Genomic DNA, 19,519 nt, shown 5'->3' with positions numbered 1-19,519 from the left:
AGTGCAGGCAGATTTATTCTATTTTGCTGCCTCATTAAAGACAGATTAAAGCCTCTGACAGAGCATTCGTATAGATATTTGTGGAAAGAAGCAGCTGCAGATAAACGTGTCGGAGGATGTTGGTTGGAGTGCAATGGTGTGTGAATGCTTTTGAAAACTTGGTGCTAAATATAGGGCTGAGTACCTGACTTATTGGTTTAGGAATTCAATTTCATTCCAATTAGAATGTCTTTGGATGTAAATCTTCCAATAACTCAAGAGCCATTATATAGGAATGAAGATTTCATCAAACTGTCAGCTTTTTCTGTGATGTTCCTAATATGGCAATTTCGACTGCCAAAAGCGTAAACACGCCTGTGCTAATGTGAAAGTGTTTTCAGGATTTCCATTCTCAGGATTTTTTTTTTGCCTATTGTGAATACAGTAACATAATGGGATTGTTAATTTAAACACTTTTTGATGTTGCTATTTGTCCAAATGTGGGTAAAAGCAAGGCTTAAATTGCTCTCTTCTGAGAACCTGATTTAACAGGAATGTGTACAGACCTTTAAGCACAGGTTACCACAGAGATAAATTTTAGAATTTATTGGAATACATAATTCCGACACATTTGGTAGATATGTTAGTGTGCTGCTGGCTTTTTGTCAAATACAGATTTCACATACAAATCATCCACACTTACCTATTGCTGTGTATCTGTGTGATAGTTACCTTCAATTGTTAAACATCTCATTTCAGTACGAGGATGTCGTCCTGGAAAGATCGTTCAGATGACCGAAGCAGAAGTTCGGGGCTTGTGCATAAAATCACGGGAAATATTTCTTAGCCAGCCTATTCTCCTGGAACTAGAGGCACCTCTGAAAATTTGTGGTATGTAAACTTCCTATGCATGTCTTTTATGTACACATTTTAAACTAGTTATGCTAGGTGACTTGGAAGGATACCGAGATAGGCAAGTGACCTTGACTTGGATGATGCAGATTAGAGCGAGGTCTTCATGATCTTAAATGTAATTTTCAATTTAGATTGGATTAAGTTGAGAAAAGGCACCCGATGGTTGGTAGATTGCTGGTGCTCCCAGTACTGTTTTAGGAGCAAGTTCCATTGTCAATAAGAGCCGCTTGTGCCTTTGTTTAGTGCGGATTTTGCAACATGTCCCTTGTAGTTTCCTAGGGACTGCTTGCAGTTAGCTGCTTTAAAAGCTGGTATTTAAAGTTGTAGTTGCTCTCTTAAAAGCATAAGCAAAGCAATGATCTTTACATGTTGTGAAATGGAACACTTCAAACTAGTGTTGAAGAAAGCATTGTTAGTCTTTCAGTTGAAAAAATAAGACTGGATGCAGACTGTTAAATTAGGCTTAGTTACCGTGCAGTAAATTCCTTGCGCTTTATAGCAAGCTTTAACAGACATCATTATTGCTGTGAAATATCGATAAATATGGATAATATTGTTGTCAAGTATGGACATAACCTGTGTATGTTATCTCTCTAAGCCTTTATAAGATGCTAGACTTCATCAAAAGTACATTGTTGTTAATTGGTATGCAAGCTTGTTAAACTGTTACAAAAGTATTGTAAGTACTGGCTTGTAATCATTTTGCAAGTTATTAACAGCAGATGCAGTCTTAAAAAGCATAACATTTCTTGACTTAGGCTTCTTAAAGTGTCATAGTATTAAAATTGAAGCATTCTTTGAATTTATTGTTACTAATATGCTCAAAGATAGATTAGCATCTTTGTAGGCTTCTTTCTGTCAGACCTAATGTAGCAATGCTTCTTACATTAAGAGGATATTACCGATTAAAAAAAAAACCACTAATGGCAAAGTAATTTTTAAATAACTAATTGCTTGGTAGGGTGAGGAGGAAAAACTGGACCAGCTTGCCTAATGGCATAAGATTGAAGGTAAAATCCAGCTGTGTTTATGCTACACTGAGAAGACTACAGTAGTCTCATCGTATTTCTAGATACAGAAAAAATAAAACCTCAAATATTTAGACTGTACATAAGTCAAGGAAGGCCTGCAAAGTATAATTAGCCTCCTTCAAAGTTAGTTTCTTATTTGCTTAAATCGAGACAGTTGAAAGGACTGTTAGGTGCACAATAATAGGGTAGCAAATGCACAGTTAAATAAGGCATTTGTTATTTTTAAGTTGGATTCCAAACACAGTGATAGCACCAGGAAGTGTCAAGTGCATCTAAATTTAATATTAGAGCAATTGTCAAAGATGCATTTAGATAAAAGTGAAAGAAAGATGATCGCTTTCACCGAAAGCAAAATATGCAGCTGTACTGCTTTGAACTATTTTAGTGTGTTGAGGCATTGCCTCAGGAACCATTATAGGGTTGTCTTGTCTTGTAATCAAGTCAGTTCAAAATAAGCTTTTACATCTTGAATGGCTGTGTTTTAATGTAAGATGAAAGATATTCTTATGTAAACGTCCATTTTAAAATAGATGTGGTTTTTACTGTAAGGCTTTGTATCTGGTAGACTTCAATTCAACTTGTGCCCATGTGAAGCTGTATTTTAAAATGCCAGGTGCCTTGAATGGAATAGTAAATGCTTTGGTCCCTTTACAAAATTGTTTCTATGAAATGTTCCTTTACCCTTTGAGTGCTTTGGTCCCTCTGGCTGATGTGTGTTAACTGAAAGTAGTTTTAGACAATGAACACAATTATAATATTATTTCTGTAGTATGTCTACTTGGCAGTTAATTCTGGTGGTGTATATTGATAGTGGGGTGTATATTAATTGGTCTGGGGAGTTTATTGATAGCATAGTTCTGGAGTGCTAGACTGAGCATAGCAATAACTTGTTGAAGAGTCTTTTATGTTTTGTTCTTGTGACTGGAATTGTTCTTGTTGCAACATATGTGAAAATGGTTTTAGCTGGTGAAACTTTGGATTGTGTCTGGAATTGGGTAGTGGGTAACATTCCCCGTTATTAGAAGAAAACTGGGAAATGATCCCTCTCCCTGAGTGAGAAATAGTTATGGAAAAATGCTGCCTAAAGAAGGAAGTATTGCATTTCTCATGGAAAGTGAAGAGGCATATAGCTATGTAGTCGTCTTACCATTGCCTGCTTTAAGAGTTGAACTGGTGGGCATACAGGTTTGAGAACCTTTGTTCTTTTAAGATCGTGGGAAAAGTTATGTTGAACTGTGTGTTGATTGTTATTTTTTTAAGCTATGCTTAACAAAGTTGGGATTTTGCCACTGAACAAGCAGCAAAAGTGAAAATGCACTTATGGAATGCTTAGTGTAAGGTACTAAATTTAAAAGGTATACAGCTTGTACTGAAGGCTTCTTGCGTAGCTTTTTTGCATTCAGTCGCTTTGGTAGTGAATTCTGGAGTTCAACTAGAACACACTGCATATGTTCTACAAGTTACTGTAGAACAGCTTTGGTATCTCCTTTAACCTTATGGGCAACTCACAAATAGTTAGCTTTGGCGAGTCTGATATGGTACATTGTGGTGTTGTAATTGCCGCACAGGGCTGTTTCATTGAAAGCCTACTTATAGAATCATAGAATGGTTTGAGTTGGAAGGGACCTTCAAAGGTCATCTAGTCCAACCCCCCTGCAAGGAGCAGGGACATCCCTGACTAGGTCAGGTTGCTCAGAGCCTCATCCAGCCTGTACTTAACTTCAAAGCTGGCAGTGTGATGAGTAACATGACAGTTATTTTTCCTGAGATATGCATGTGGCACTGAGTATCTTGTAAGGGATGTCAATCTTTAAGTCTTTGTACTGTGTTTATATTAATAATTGCATCAAAGGAGGAGTTACCCTAAATTCTGGGAGATGGGAATCATAGTACAGAAATGTTATGGGAAGACAAGCAGTTGACCTTTGAAGTGCCCTCTGCCAGCAGAATGTTCCATTTCTCTCCATTAACTGTTCTGTTTTTGCAGTAAATATTGTGACTTAACTTTTTCTTAATGCATTGGCTTCCTGGCAATTGGGGGTTGTCTTTCTGACTTTGTTTTAACTTGAATTAGAGCTTGATTAGAAAGCTGAAGACTTGTGAAGACTTCTGTAGCTTTTGGATTTCAGATTGGTTTCATAATTGACGTGGTAGTTCTGCAAATACTATGAGTTATTTAAATTTAGTGAGTACTTCAGTTTCTAATATTAAGATGGTTCTCACTTGTCTGATACCTGTTGTCAGTCTGTTTTTTAAAGTAAATATTAATGCTTTTTTTTAAAGATCAGTTAATAAAAACTGATTGTCTGACTTAAGTTCTTGATTTGTGTACTTATTTTTGCTGTTGCACTAATGTTTGGTAAACATTTTGTTATTCAGGTGATATTCATGGTCAGTATACAGACTTGCTTCGATTATTTGAATACGGAGGATTCCCACCAGAAGCTAATTATCTTTTCCTTGGAGATTATGTAGACAGAGGCAAACAGTCTCTGGAAACAATTTGCTTATTACTGGCGTATAAAATCAAGTACCCGGAAAACTTCTTTCTCTTAAGAGGAAATCATGAGTGTGCTAGCATCAATCGGATCTATGGATTCTATGATGAATGTAAGCAAAACCTATTTCTCTTGAAAGACTGTTAAAGACTAATACTGTGTTTTGGAGACACTTCTAGTAGTGACTCTTGAACTACAAGGATTTCAATATTCTGTGAACCTACTTTGAAACTTTCTAAAAAGTACATTTCGAGCCAAGGTTAAAGTCACTCCAGAGAAAAATTATTTGCTCTTCTGCTGGCCTTGAAATACTGTTGCAGGAGATTGAAACCTAAATACACTAACAGAGCCCTGTGAACAGTCTGCGAACATTTTTGTTCAGGTTGTGATACATATTGCAGGTTGCCTTTAAGAAAACAGCCTTCTCTTCCTAATGTCCCCCACTGTTCTTGTAGGCAAGCGGAGATTTAACATTAAGCTGTGGAAGACCTTCACAGACTGTTTTAACTGTCTGCCTATTGCAGCCATTGTGGACGAGAAGATCTTCTGTTGTCATGGAGGTAAGCTGATGACTGCTTTTAAAGGCTGTGTCTAAACTGATCTTTATGTTAATGATGTACCAATGGGAGTGTGGATATGCGTACCTGATATTTAGCTGGAGATGTTTAACCTTATGTTGTCTCTAACGGTCACTTATGCCTTGTGCTTTCCTGTGCACCTGGCAGCAGGTAGATGTCATACCTCATACACATGGCCCTCTGTGCCTGAGGGTCAAGTGCATCTGTAGGTATTCCCATCAGTGTATCCCTCTTTGAAGGATACTGAATGCTACAATTTTTGCATAATTTGCCATGTAACTTGTTGCTGTTACCATCTATCAGTGCAGCCTTAGCTAATGTTGACACCCCTAGTAGTGAAGTGGAAGAATAACTTTCACAAGTAACCCCAGCTGTGTAGTCTTGGACTCTTTAGCTGGTTTCATAAGATATTGGTGGAAGGAATCTCTGAGGCCACATAGTAAAGTCTGCTGCTAAGAGTAAGACATTTGTTAACGTTGGCAGGTCAGCCATGGCTTGCTCTGACGCTATAAAACCTTTGCTATATATATGTTCTACAGGCACCTGTCCCAGTGCTGCCCTGTTCTTCCAGTGAAAAAAGTGTTTGGTGTTGGTCTGACCAAGGCTTGTGATTTATCTGAGTATTGGAACTTAACTTGGGCTCCCTTCTTTGTAAATGGGGACTCCCCATGCTTTTACAGGCAATGATGCTTATGGTTTTTCTGGGACCTAGCAGAGTCAAACAATTGACAACAATTTCAAATTATTTGTAGTAAAAGCCATCCTGCCTTTTTTTGCAGCTACTTCTGTTAGTAAGCAACTTATGCCTTGCCTTGATCCAGAGGTGGTCTAGTAGGTGTCACACCTGCATTGTCAGTGAGATAATTAGAGATCAGCGGAAGTGAGTGCACTGCAGAAACTTCTAGTTTGAACAGCTCCATTTGGAATTATAAATAGCACGCACCCAGAATTCCTGAGCAGACTCTTCCAGACTTTGTGAAGTTGCATTGATGGCTGCTATCCTGCCTTTATTAGTTACAGGTATCTACAAGAACTCTGCCTGTATGGAATGTGCTGTAAAAATGATTCTGGCTCTTGTATCTTGTATTCAAAGCTTCTGCATACATAATATGCTCTGAGGTATTGTCACTTCTCTGTAAATACAGAATTAATGTAGTGATAGACAACTGAGTCTGCCAGTCTCCAGATAGTATTGACTTGTTAGAGAGAGTACTTGTTTTCTCACAGGTCATCTTTTCATCTCATTCTCAGTGTGTTGTGGTGTCTTTTTTTTTTCTTTAAGAACTGGTACCTACCTTATGAGCTAGATCTCATAATAAGAATGTGCGATACAAAATCCCTTCTGCACCAAGGTAGCTGATTATCAATGGCTAAAACCATATAATAAATTTGTTTACAAAAAAAGCTGACAAAGACTATTCTTTTACTGTCATTACACTTTATATCATTATACTTATTTTGATTTTTGTTTTACTTGAGAAACAGCAGAGAATGAATGGTGACAAAATACTGTGGTGTTTCAGGCAAGCAAGCTTGGGTGGTAGAAGGTAATCAAGGAAGCTTAGTAGATAGAGTAGAATGCTATGTTCTGTGACAAAACTGAACATAGTATTCTGATAGTTTTGTGTGTATATGCACTTAAGGCCTGAGTTACGAGCAAGAAGCCTAGAAAGCTTCAGTACTTAAAGGGGGCTTATAAAAAAGATGGGGAGAAACTTTTTAGCAGGGCCTGTTGTGCTAGGACAAGGGGTAATGGTTTTAAAACTAGGAGGAGGTAGATTTCAGCTAGATATAAGGAAGATACTTTTGGGGGGTTTTGTGTGGCATTTTTTTTGTGGTGTGTGGTTTTTTTTGGTTTGGTTTGGTTTTTTTTGTTTTTTTTTTTTTTTTGCAATGAAAGTGTTGAAACACTTCAACAGGCTGCCCAGAGAGGTGGTAGATGCCCCATCCCTAGAAACATTCAAGGCCAGGTTGGACAGAGCTCTGAGCAACCTGATCTAGTTGGGGATGTCCCTGCTTCTTGCAGGGAGGTTGGACTACATGACCTTTAAAGGTCCCTTCCAACCCTAACTATTCTATGAAGCCATTTTTCAAGGAAAAAATAATAAAGCTTTTTTTATAAATGTGTTGGAAAGATCAGGCTCTTGCTTAACCAAGTGGACAACTTTTATTTTGTACATAGTGTGTTTTAAGGTTCCTCTTATGAAAAGCAATATTTACTTCTGTATTGAATGCTAATTGTCTTAAACTTGTACTGACTTCCTCTGTAACTGAACGTACTATTACTTGCAACTGATCTGTGACTGTGAAGTAAAGTGAAAAGATTACTAAATGTGCTGTGTGCTCCTAATAAATGAGAGTGGACATTCAGCACGTGACTAAGTTTTTTGCCCTTCTTCCACCCAAACTGCGTTCCAGATCCCATGAAGTCATGGACTGTCAGCGCCTTTTCATGATGCTACTACTATAATAAACACTGAGGCAGCAACACAAACCATTCAACTCTGCTGGAGGTTGAAGCTAGCATGTAGCTGTAAGGTAGGTGCCTTTTTTACTATATTGCGCATTTTTGCATAGTTTATTTTAAAAATATTGTCCTCTGGGATATATAATAAAACTTTGCAAAACCGCATAACATAGTAAAACAAAAGGCACCTAACTTAATCCAGTAGGCTATCTACAATAGCTTAAAATCCCAAGTCAGCTTTTTTACCTAGACTTTTCTGGGCATCTGCTGTTTTGAGTTCTTTCTCTCACAGTATAAATGAAACCTCTCACCATCCCTGTCTCCAAATGTTCATGCTGCTGAAAGGTCTTTTGTTGTATCCCTCCTATCACCTCCCTCTCTTCCCTTTCTTTCCACATTGCTCATACAAGTCATATATTGGCCTTTTCTTAAGGCTGTCCTCTCAACTTCTGACTTTGCTCTTTTACCTCTTCATTAAAGCTTATTCCATAACCATTCCTGACTTCTTCTTTCTGCTGTGTTTTGTATTCTGTACAGTATTGTCCTCTTATCTGTGACACCATTCTCTAGTTCTTATCTTTAGAGAGCTTTATGTGGTTACTTTTAAGTTTCTATACATGAAGTCCATGTTGTAGTGTCATGTTGATAGAACACGTTGGTATTGTCACATTGGATTTAGGTTCTGAGATGGGAGTTGTGTTAGTTTAGTAGAATACTGGATTTGAGCAATATTTTCAAGCTCTCGAATTCTGCTTTTTCTTATGACATTAATGACAGTGAAATGTATGTTGAAGGTGATGTCTACTTGGTAATCTTACATAATATTCAAAGAGACCTGAAGAGCTTCTTGGATTACAGTATAGAAATAAGTAACCATCACTCTTACTTTACCAATTCCACCTGATCAGGGAGTATTTCAAATCTAGAGTCTGAATTTGATGAGTTTGCCAGGAGTAATGACAATTTGTTTTCTGTTTTCCCTTAGGGAAGGGGTGGAAGATACTTTTTCTGTGCTTAGCTGTCATTATGTGAGAAGACAACTTAGTTTAATTGTGTAAATTTCAGTTTTCTTTCAGTACACACTAGGTTGCAACAATCATTGTAGTGGCAGCAGCTTGACAGTGAGCCTGTGTTTGTGTTCTTATTTCCTTCATTTAATGCTAGTCATGTACAACTTTTGTCTGTAGATCTGAATTTGGGACATTAGCTATTTCTTTTTGTGCAGGGGGAGTTTGGATGGTATTTTAGAAAAGACCTGTTGGTTACAGAAAGTTCTACAAACATGCAGGCAGTTTTGTGGGGGGTTGCTATTTTACAATGGAGTAAAATAGCACAAAAACTAAGAGCTGCAGAGTTGAGACATGGTTTATAATAACATATTGTCTTTCAAAGAACTTCATTTTTTTTGGATGCACCCTGAAGTGCTGAGAGCTGTAACCTCATAAGTCACAAACTGGTTGTGCTTATTTCACTGAGATTGTCCGTTAGTGTCTCGATGTGGTGCTGAGTAGAATCGGTAGAATCCGCATGCCTTTGTGCTAATGTAATCTGCGTGTAAATCAGATCTGGGGATGAGGAAGTGGTAGATTGGTCGAAGTTTAGAAACTGATTATCAATTTGAATTTATATTAGTATCCCTGTATTTTGTGTAAGTAGAATTGACTGAAGCTCCTTTGGTATGCTGTTGATATGCTGCCATGCTTTACAACCTCAAGGTAATATCATGAATACAGCTTTAACAAGCTGATGAGGATAGAAGGCTTTTATCATAAGAGTACTTCAACAAAAATAATCTAAAATCTTAATACTTGAAGAAAAGTTCCTTAAGTCTTTATATCGAATGCATCGGAATCATTGTTCCTGTAACATGTACATTGCCACTATGCAAACTCTGTCAGCTGAAATTATTTTACACAGTGACTCCTTTCCAATGACAGGTTTTCTTCCATCATGTTCAAAGTTCTGGACCGAGTCAAATGGATATGGCTTGTTAATATGAAGTATGTTTCAGCACAAATTAGATCTTCGTGCTCTGTTTCCAAGATTACCTAATTAAGAAAGTTGCAAATTTAGCCTAAGCCATGGGAATGCTATTCTTCACTCGTTCTCTCTAGAAAGCTGTTTAAGAGAACACACTAGGCTGTAGAGTTCTGTGCTGTGTGGCTAAAAGAATGGTACAAAAACAATTAAAACCCCTTGTTAATTTCACTTGTGTTATTCTCTGTCCCTCTGTTTTGGAACTTAGTTGTCTTATAGCAAGCTGTCTTTTCCTTATATTGCAGTGGAAACAATGGATGCTGTATGACTTTGAACCTCTAATTGTGTGTTCTCTGGAACCCTTTTTACAGGTAAAATACATAGATAAGTCACTTGTTTTCTTGTGCTTACAGGACTGTCTCCAGATCTTCAGTCAATGGAGCAGATACGGAGAATTATGCGACCTACAGATGTTCCTGACACAGGTGAGACATGGAATTTACTGTAAATAAGTCTTAATGGTGAAACAGGTTTAATCAATTTCTGTACAGGCAATGCAGTGACTTAACACAACCTCTCTTCACAGTACAGTATTCCTTGACATTTGTGCAGGATGTGAGTCTCGTTCTTCATGATGGTTAAAGTTACCTAATATGTTAGAGGCTATTGCCTGCATTGTTACTGCTTGTCATAATGGAGTAGGATACATTATCCACAAGTTTACCTTAAAACAAACTTGGAAATCTAGGGAAAGATCGAATTAAACTAAAAAGTTAGTTCTTTCTCTTGCCTTGCTTAGACACACCTAAAACTCTTGGTCTATCGAAGAACACAACTGTTTAAAGCTTGCCGAGTATTAAAGTATTTGGACTTGTCTCTGCTTGGGGCATGTTCCTTCCTCTTTAAGTTTGTGAAGTATAGCTCTTACTTCACTGCAGTGGGATTTCAAGTGCTTGTATCAATGTGTCCTGAAATTTTCTTCTACTAATGCATTAGTACTTTGTATATAGATGTTGGATGCAAATTGCCAGTGTGTTCTGTACAATATTCTTTTTAATTGTTTAATTAATCATCTTCATCAGTGTCCCATTTATTCCAGATTTGTTACTAGTGGATTGAAAAAACTGTCAAGCAGTGCAATGGGATACTTTTTAAAGTGTTGGTTTCAACAGTGTTTTGAAATTAACTTTCAGAGGCGATACCACATCTAAACCTTTTTTAAAAACACAAATTACAATTACACTTAGACCTTGGAATAGAATTCTACTTCCTGTAGTGTTCCTCAGTCCTGATGCAGTAATTCAGGGACTAATATTAATATATCTACTGTCCCTTAAACAACAACATTTCTGTGCAAGCTGGTACATACACACTTGACACTGAGAAGTATTACTAGACTGGTAAATGAATGTTTCTGTAGTATAAATTACTACATTGTTCTTCCTTTTATGCTACTTATAATTCACTCAGTGCATAACCAAGTAAGTATCAGTGCAAACAAGTCAATTTTTGAATTTCGGAGCTCTCTGAAAAGGTAGTTCTATTGAACAGGCTAATACTACTGTTTGAGCCACCCCCAGTTCAGGAATGCCCTTGCAGGATGTGGATCTGGTTTCCATGGATATTCAACTGAAATCATATGTATTCTTAGTGCCTCCTAAAAATAAATACAGATATTTTCTTTAAAAAAAGGCTTTTGATCTACGGAGTGGTTCTCAGTCTTTAATTTTGCTTTCAGAAGCAATAGCTGGATGTTTACCAGCAGAGGTGAAATGAAATGTCCCATCAGGGGCATGTGTGCATATAGTACAGTGACATAGAAGGTCTTGGCCTTTTGGACCTATTTAAGGCAACCGGTTTTACAGAATGGAAGTAAATGTTGTGAAAGATGAAAAATAAACTGAAGTGATCTCAATTCTGCAAAAGCTACAAGTCCTTAAAAGCTGTCCCTTTGTGGAGGGATGTCACTCAGTGAATGTTTGTGTTGATACAGAAATTCTTGGTAGAAGTTCGTAGATCGCTGAGAAGATTAGGTCATTATGATGGTTTCTTCTAGTCTGATGAAAAAAGCCTTTTCAACCTCAACTGCAACTTAAAGACCTCTTAAGTGTTTTTATGAGGTTTGGAAGCTGTTTGCTCAAATCTGTCTCTGTATTTCAGCTTGAAATCACTTGCCTTTGGTAACTGTTAAAGTATTTGTGTGAGGCCATGGTACAAATGATGGCTTTTGGTAAGCATTGTCAACCATTTGCTTATTAGGAAACCGTAACTCCCTCTTTTGTGTAAGCTTGAATGCCTCGTATCGGCTGTGTTATGGTATGCTCCTGGTCCATCTGAGCTATTGCAATGGTAGATGTTGCGTATTAAAACAAACCTATTTGGGCAGCATGATTTAGTTCAGACAAGCTTGTTGCAGGGTTCTGCTACACCACTGCTAAAGATTATAGGACAGATTTCCTTGTTGCTGTGTATAACCCTAAAGATTATTTTATCTTGGGGAGAGGATAGAAGAGGAAGCACTTCCTAAGGAGCTTCCGTCACTTGTTGGAAATTTCTCATAAGAAACCATTAGGGATTGCGGTGCAGCTATTCTGTTTTGAAAAAAAACCATGTTGTATTCAATGTAGAACGGAATTTCAGTAAAATAAGTTTGTTATGTGCTGTGTGTATTCAGTAGTTTATTTCCATATAGATATTTTATCTAAAATGTAGTTGTACTTGCTCTGTCCTTTGTCTTCTAAAAGCAAATAAAATCTTAGCATGTGCGGGAGGGGCACTCTGACTGGCACCAAAGATTGTTTGATAGCTGTATGTAAATACAGAATGGTCTAGTTGCACAATAGGTTTCAGACATTAGTTTTGCTTGATTACAACTTGCAGGATCTGTTATTTAAGAAATGTTTTCAATATTTTATTTAGCAAATAACCAGATGTAATTGTAACCCAAACTTCTGGGTGCCAGATAAAGGAGCCTGCTGGCCTCACTTTCAGATTTGAGACAGTGCTCTTAAGTATTAAAATGCTTAAGGATTAGTAATTTCAGGTAAAGAAAGTACAATTTAATAGAAAACTATGAAATACATTTTGAATCAGTTATGTTTGCTTTGTAGTTGAACTGGCCTGGTTCTTTTTGATGTGAAAATGCTTTGGAAGTTCTATGTTTAAAGGCATTGCAGTTGACTTAGAGATTTTTTTTTTTTTTTTTTTAGTACCCAGCTTTAATTTTCAAGGTTAGCTGACCTACTGTTGGCAGCAGAAAAAATATTTTGACCAGTGCTAAAGTGCCAGAGGCTACTTGTTCTAATTTAGATTCCAGACTGGTTGGCACAAGGCTTTTTGAAAAGTCAACAGTAGTCCAAGCAAACTGAAAGTGCTACCAAAAACAATATGGCAGAATTTTACTGTGTTAAATTTTGATTTAAGTCACATAAGGTTCTTCATGTATGGTAAGAAAGGTAAGAATCAAAGCTGTTCCATGCTCAGAAGCTTGTGGTACAAGTTTATTTGCTGTATTTGACTGGCCTTGCACAGGATTTTAAAATTTAGTGAAGCTTTCAAACTAAGCTTTTTTGGTGAGCTGTGAAATTGCTTGCCTTTTAAAGTGCACCCACTGCAGTATTCTTAAATTCCTCAAATGCTTACTGTACACATGCTGAATACAACAATTAAATATTATTTCTGAGAACTAGTTGCCTCTGACTTATTTCATCTCAAGGTACTGCCAGTGGCAAGGGGGGAAAAAATTTCCAGACTTATGCAGACTGCATCTTTTGTCTGAGTTGCAGTGTAAGTATTGCTGAATTTCTTGCTAAGACTTATTTTCTTTAGGAGAGCTGCTGTGATAATTACAAGAAAACTATTTTACGTTATAGAATGATACCTCCTAAGACTAGCATCTCACTTGTATTATCTTTCAAAGGTTTGCTGTGTGACCTGCTGTGGTCTGACCCAGACAAAGATGTGCAAGGCTGGGGTGAAAATGATCGTGGGGTCTCTTTCACTTTTGGTGCTGATGTGGTCAGTAAATTTCTGAATCGTCATGATCTGGATTTGATCTGTCGAGCTCATCAGGTATGAATTACGCTGCTATTTCTTCTAGAAACCTCTCCTTCTAGACATTCTGCCTCATGGTGCTGCTTGTCTACAGGATATATTTGAAACTTGCCAAGAAATAGTCCCTTTATTAGGAAGGCAGTTTAAGGTTCTGTCTTTCTGTGGACTCATATTGAACTGAGTGTCTAATGTCAATGAAGTAAAATACTAGCATTACATTTCCCCATTGATCATTCTTTTGTATTGTCTTTTTACTGTTAGACCATTGTATATGAACATCAGAGGTAAAGTGTCCAGGTTTAAAGTGGCAAAGTAGCTTGGATTCGATATTTACACTGATATTTGAGTTCTTCCATTTCAGCAGTAGTCAGTTCTCTGGTAGTTGTGACTTAAACTATGTCTTCAATACTTCACTTCATTGAAGTTATTAAGTGCATTTTGAATGCACTTTATGAACAGGTCTGTTCATAAAGGCCTTCAATGTTGCCTTCATTTTGGTTTAGCTATTTAGAGTACTTCGGCATAGATTGTTCGACACTGAAATGTGCAGAAAGCAAGGTTATTTTTGACATCATCAATCTTTAAGCATACTTTTTTCAGATTTTATTGCGTTACTTTAAGCAGGTGGCCTAGTTAGGTGGACATCAAGTTTCAATTTCCTGTGGAACTTCTCAGTTTCATTATTTAGTCCATTTTAAAAGCCCGCCTGCTGTGAAACAAAAATAGGCTTTTTATTTTGTGTGACTGTTAAGCTTGATTATACTACCAGAACACTTGTGATTTTACTGCTAAAACATTAGAGATTAGTCAGTGTGTGCAATGGGTATTAAGAGTTCTTAACCTCTGATCAAGTTCTTGTCATCTCTTTAATATAAGTCCTGTTTGCCTCAATACTAGCTTTTTTCTTTTTTTTTTTTTTTTTTTTTGTGACCTGTATTGATTTCTCTGACAGGTGGTTGAAGATGGATATGAATTCTTTGCTAAACGCCAACTGGTCACCCTATTCTCAGCTCCAAATTATTGTGGAGAGTTTGACAATGCAGGGGGCATGATGAGTGTGGATGAAACTCTGATGTGTTCCTTTCAGGTATGATTAATTGTACATTAATTTTTACTTTAGGTGTTGGGCTGTATGGACTGAGTTGGTCTGCTTGTGGTTAGCGTAGGGTAATATAATTGAGCTACAGAAAGGACTGCACAGCAGACTGGTCTGTGGACAATGAGAACTACAAACTATTCTGTTCCTCAGAAAGCTGTGTGGGATTTGCTGTTTTCCAAACTCCTGCATATTAAGTTATTCCCTCTACTCAGATGCTTATTTCAAAGTTCAATTTAGTGATTCTTTTTAGTCATACCTAGTGATCAGAGTACCTAATTATGCAGAGTAATGGACTATTGGACCCTTTTAGTGTGGTTGCTCTAATCAGATTTTAATCCCTACTCCTTTCTGGACATGTGTTCAGCCCCATTTCTTTCACTGTCCTGCCCCAATGTAGTGGTAGAACTAGAAGAACATAAAAGTAGTAGTATTGTATGTAGGATTAAGAAATTTGTAGAATTGTGGTGTGATTTCCACTCACCCTTACTCCTCTTGTTCCTGCTGAATGAGATTTCATGTTGGCTTAACAATATTTGAAATGTTCTTAGATGTCACTGACTCAAAATAACTTATTTTTTACCAAGATATTGAAACCATCTGAAAAGAAAGCCAAGTACCAGTATGGTGGACTGAATTCTGGGCGTCCGGTCACTCCACCTCGCACAGCTAATCCTCCGAAGAAGAGGTGAAGAAAGGAATAATGTAGAATCACCATCAGATCTGACAAGGACAAAACTCCATATTACAGTATATAATAAGTGTGCACTGTAAAACCATCCAGCCATTTGACACCCTTTATGATGTCACACGTTTAACTTAAAGAGACGGGTAAAGGATCTTTATTAATTTTTTCTAGTAGAAAGATGTGCAACACTGTATTGTAACAAGTATAGTTCCAAGTTCTAATATCCAGCATAGAGTAAAAAAAAAATTAGGAAAAAACTATTGCAACTACATATTCACATTTGCCACGGTTTTTAAAGTTGACCAACATCCCAGTTAAAACTTGATGTAATAGTTAAACCAGATGAGAGCATGATGTTCCATTTGTGTAATGTGGTCTTATTGTTGCTTGATTGCTTTTATTTTGGTTATTTTGTAGCTAGGATGATGCGAATATGGTATCTAGTCTTATTTCCCGGCTTTCTTTGAAATTGAAATAAGGAAGGGGCTTTTTAGAACAGCCATTGATCTCTCATCCTCCCCCTAAGCCCCCTGTTGTTCGTAATAATGCCACCCAAATGTGTGCCCCATTATAATGCAAAGTTTATGGTAGGTAGTGATTAAAAGGCAAACTAAGTCTGAAATGCCCAGACTGGACAGCTTGACAGCCAACATAAATTGAGACAGAAAAACCTGTCTTGACTTTTTAACTTAAACTGCCACACAATGAATTTGTGCACTACACTATTTTAAATTATTGACTACACTGTGCTATGGCACTTCATTTAACTTAGCTAGGACAAAAATGGTATTGCCTATTAGTTGGTAACTTGATTATGTGGTACCTTGGCTTTAGTTTTATTAGCATGGAACACCTTTGGCATGCTTAGCTTCCAGGTAACTCCCTACCTGCATCAAAATTCATCTTACATAGTTCCACAGAACATGAAGATCCTTATTTGTTAAGCCTTTGGAAGCTGACATTCTTTTTCATAAGAGGGTGTGTTTAAATGGATGTTCATCAGTGGACAGTAGGCTAGCTGATGAATGGTGAGCTGAAAATGCTGTAGGAATGTCTGACATGATTATAAGGCTTATGTCACTAAAGATTATATCCTTTGGATTTTCATGATCAAATTTCATATACTATTGTATAGACTTCGGCTTTGTAGTGTACTATAGTAGCAATAATTTCTGTACATGATCAAGAGTTACGCAGTATTTCTTTTCAGTTCTCTCCTTTCTTAAAAGAGTTAACATTGACAAATGGCAAGATACAGAGAAGATGTGAAATTTACAGTAGGGTAAATGAAAGGCACAAATTTGTGATGCTTTAGGATGCAATACTTATTGGATATAACTACAAAAGCTTTTATTGAATATTGTCAAATTTGTAAGATTCTTTGGGGGAAGGTTTCAGATTTATACCATTCTAAATGTTGCATCAGTAGATGTAAAACTCTTGACTTCAGTATTGTCTTTGAAAATGTTAAATTGAGGATTCTGGTAACTTAGGTTTTATGAACTGGCACATTATATAATGCAAGAGATATATTGATTTCTGACACAGTGAGCGAGTTCTTTGAAATGGATTTAAGTCTCTTTTTCTAATTCCATTTTGTTTTAAATGCATATTTTAAATGTAGGTTTTTTCATTTAGTAAAAGTTGTCTAATTCATTTGAATGAAGTCTGACTGGTTATTTTAACATAACTTATTATTACTCAAGAAGTATGGAGCTTGTTCTCTTTTTAAAAAAGCCCACAAACTTACATGTATCTGTTACTGATTTATATTGGATACGTCTGTGGTTTTGAACAATGGTTTAATTTACCACACCTTGAAGCAAGCACCAGAGTTTTAATATATAGAATGAAATGTAGATGTATTCTGATACTGCTCAAAGACGCTTGTTCTTGAAAGTCAGTGATGAGAGCTGTGTAAGTGAGAGTAAATTCAGTTTGTGACAACGTAATTGATTAAATCTATTCTGTAAGCTTTGACAGGGTAACTTCCTGCTCTAAGTCATTGCTTACTTGAGGTTTAGTTGTACAATTTTGAAAATGCTGGGTTTTACCAAGTGCAGCCTCTGTTATAAGAAGCATCATATTACCAAACATCTGGATTAACATTTTTCCATTTTTCTCTTAGTTTCTGGAACAATGTCTTCTGTATCATGAAACGTCTAGGTGTAAAGCTGTATGTGAGTAACATGCTCGCTTGTATTACAGATGCTATGTCAAAAGGAAAATAAAGTCTTCAGGCCTCGTGTGTTCTAAAGAAATAGGAAATTCTTAGTTTATTTTATGGCACTGGAAAGCCACATCTGGTGGTGATACTCTGAAGAATTGCTGTTTTTAGCAGAAATCACTTGCAAAGGATTTGAGTGCAGTTTTGACTTTGGGGGAGTTGGGCTGTCTGTAACATCCTTCGCCATCCTATGTTGCAGAAAAGGTACATGATCTAATAACCTTACCCTTACAGATATAATTGATATTCCATACTAAAAGCAAGCCAGGAGCATCAGATACATAACCGAACTTGCCATACGACTTCAGCTTATGTTTACAATGTTAATATAGATTTTTAGTATTTTTACTGTTGTCCATTCTGGAAAAGAGAACCAGAGTCTAATTGTATTTAGATAAAATCAACTTTCTTCCATGGAAATTGCTAGTGGCCTAATAGATAATATGTTTTTTCCACGTAAACATCTTGTCCATACAAGCATAAAACGCTGCTAAATAGCACAGTGTTAGTGTGCTGGGAAGTAACAGGAGGATTCTCAGGTGAGCTGTTAAGAGGCATATAAAACACTACACAATTTAAGGGGTATTGTTGCATATTCTCCAGCCACTCCCTTTTATCTGACAGTAATATCCATTCCTGATTTCATAGTAGAGTACAACGTGGCACATAACCTCATCTTGCTCCTTTTTGTTTGACAGGCATTTTATGATTCCCAAACACTAGAGAAATTCTGGCTTTAATTTAAAATACTGCTGCAAGGTGTGTTTCTTTGGTCTTTCGTGTTGATTGATAGGAGATTATTGTTTTACATCACTTTTTTGTATGCTTCATAGTGGTCAGTGTTTTCTATGCATGGAATATTCATAATTGCTGCTTTAAAGGATGAAAAAATAGTGTTTCATATAGTTAGGTTATTGTGCTGCTCTAGTAACTTGAAAATATTTCTGTGTAGATTGAGTTGTTTGTACTGATCTGATCTATTTACCAGACTCACAGAAAACACTGTAATGGATCTTATACCAGTGGATTGTATTTAGTTTGCTGTGTCTGGACATGTAGAGGTACTTGTGGTCACTGAAGTCTGAGTCAGTCTTTTTGCTTCTAATTAATGTGATTAACTGCAAGTGTACTGCTGCCAGGTGTCACCAAGCTTCACAATCCTGTTATGAAGACAACTTACATCTGTACTGTATTCTGTGTTGAGAGAGGAGCTAATAGGTATGTATGGCATGGCTTGTAGTATCCCAGTGCAGTGCATTGCTGTGTACTTACTTGCCTGGGAAACTCCAGCAGAAATTCTTTAGATCTGTGGAAGCAAGTTGCTTTTATTGTTAGTAGCCTACATTTCTGTTTTTAAGGTTCTTCAAAGATGGAGGTCCTCTGCTGTGCTTCTGCCAAAAGGTGATAGAAGTTGATGAGCAGCAAAGTGTCTTTTATGTGAAGAAGTGTTCCTTACTGTGACTTATCTCTTGATACAGGAGGATATTGCTGTCATATCATGGAAACTGTCAGACTAAATTACTGGAGCCGTATGTGGTTAGTTTGGGATTGGCAAACACATTTTTTTGCTCTGTAGTAATGGAAATATAAAAGACACTACTGCTATTGAATGTGGTTGAACTGAAGATGAGCGGAACGTAGTGCTGTTATAGGTAGCAGAAATTTTCAGAATATATAGATGACAAACACAAATATCCCATGCTTGGCCTTTGGTGTAAAGCTCAAAGGTTAACAGAGAGTACCTGCTTTGTAGAGACATATGTAGATAATAGTTGTAAAAACGTAGCCTTTATCTAGGTGTTGAATTTCATCCTGGCAAACTGTCAGTGTTGTATCCATGGCTGGTGTTTCTGGAACTTTCCTTGCTGTAGGGTTGGTTGGAGATGAAGACACTATACAAACCTGACGGGTAACATTACAGCTTAGCAAAGAACAGAGGCAAAGTGATACTGTCATTATTGTATTGCTTTTGAACTTGTTGGAGTTATACATTACAAAGTAGATGGATGC

The 19,519-nt window shown here is 37.0% G+C and overlaps 1 protein-coding gene across 2 annotated transcripts in view; it reads left to right on the top strand.

Annotated features, from left to right (window-relative positions):
* Positions 1 to 16,944, top strand: part of PPP1CB (protein phosphatase 1 catalytic subunit beta) — a 29,230-nt gene extending 12,286 nt beyond the window's left edge. For both annotated transcript variants that reach the window (XM_086744569.1, XM_086744570.1), the window contains exons 2-8: positions 739 to 870; positions 4,305 to 4,535; positions 4,879 to 4,983; positions 9,859 to 9,930; positions 13,365 to 13,516; positions 14,451 to 14,585; positions 15,182 to 16,944. In XM_086744569.1, the coding sequence (XP_086600695.1) occupies positions 739 to 870; positions 4,305 to 4,535; positions 4,879 to 4,983; positions 9,859 to 9,930; positions 13,365 to 13,516; positions 14,451 to 14,585; positions 15,182 to 15,286 (932 nt within the window). In that variant the 3' untranslated portion in view covers positions 15,287 to 16,944. The remainder of the gene's footprint in view (positions 1 to 738; positions 871 to 4,304; positions 4,536 to 4,878; positions 4,984 to 9,858; positions 9,931 to 13,364; positions 13,517 to 14,450; positions 14,586 to 15,181) is intronic.
* Positions 16,945 to 19,519: the final 2,575 nt, after the last annotated feature.

The sequence above is a fragment of the Chlamydotis macqueenii genome, chromosome 3 (assembly GCF_036417535.1).
Source record: "Chlamydotis macqueenii isolate bChlMac1 chromosome 3, bChlMac1.mat, whole genome shotgun sequence".
NCBI classification, from domain to species: domain Eukaryota; kingdom Metazoa; phylum Chordata; class Aves; order Otidiformes; family Otididae; genus Chlamydotis; species Chlamydotis macqueenii.
This window is presented reverse-complemented; position numbering and strand designations above follow the sequence as displayed.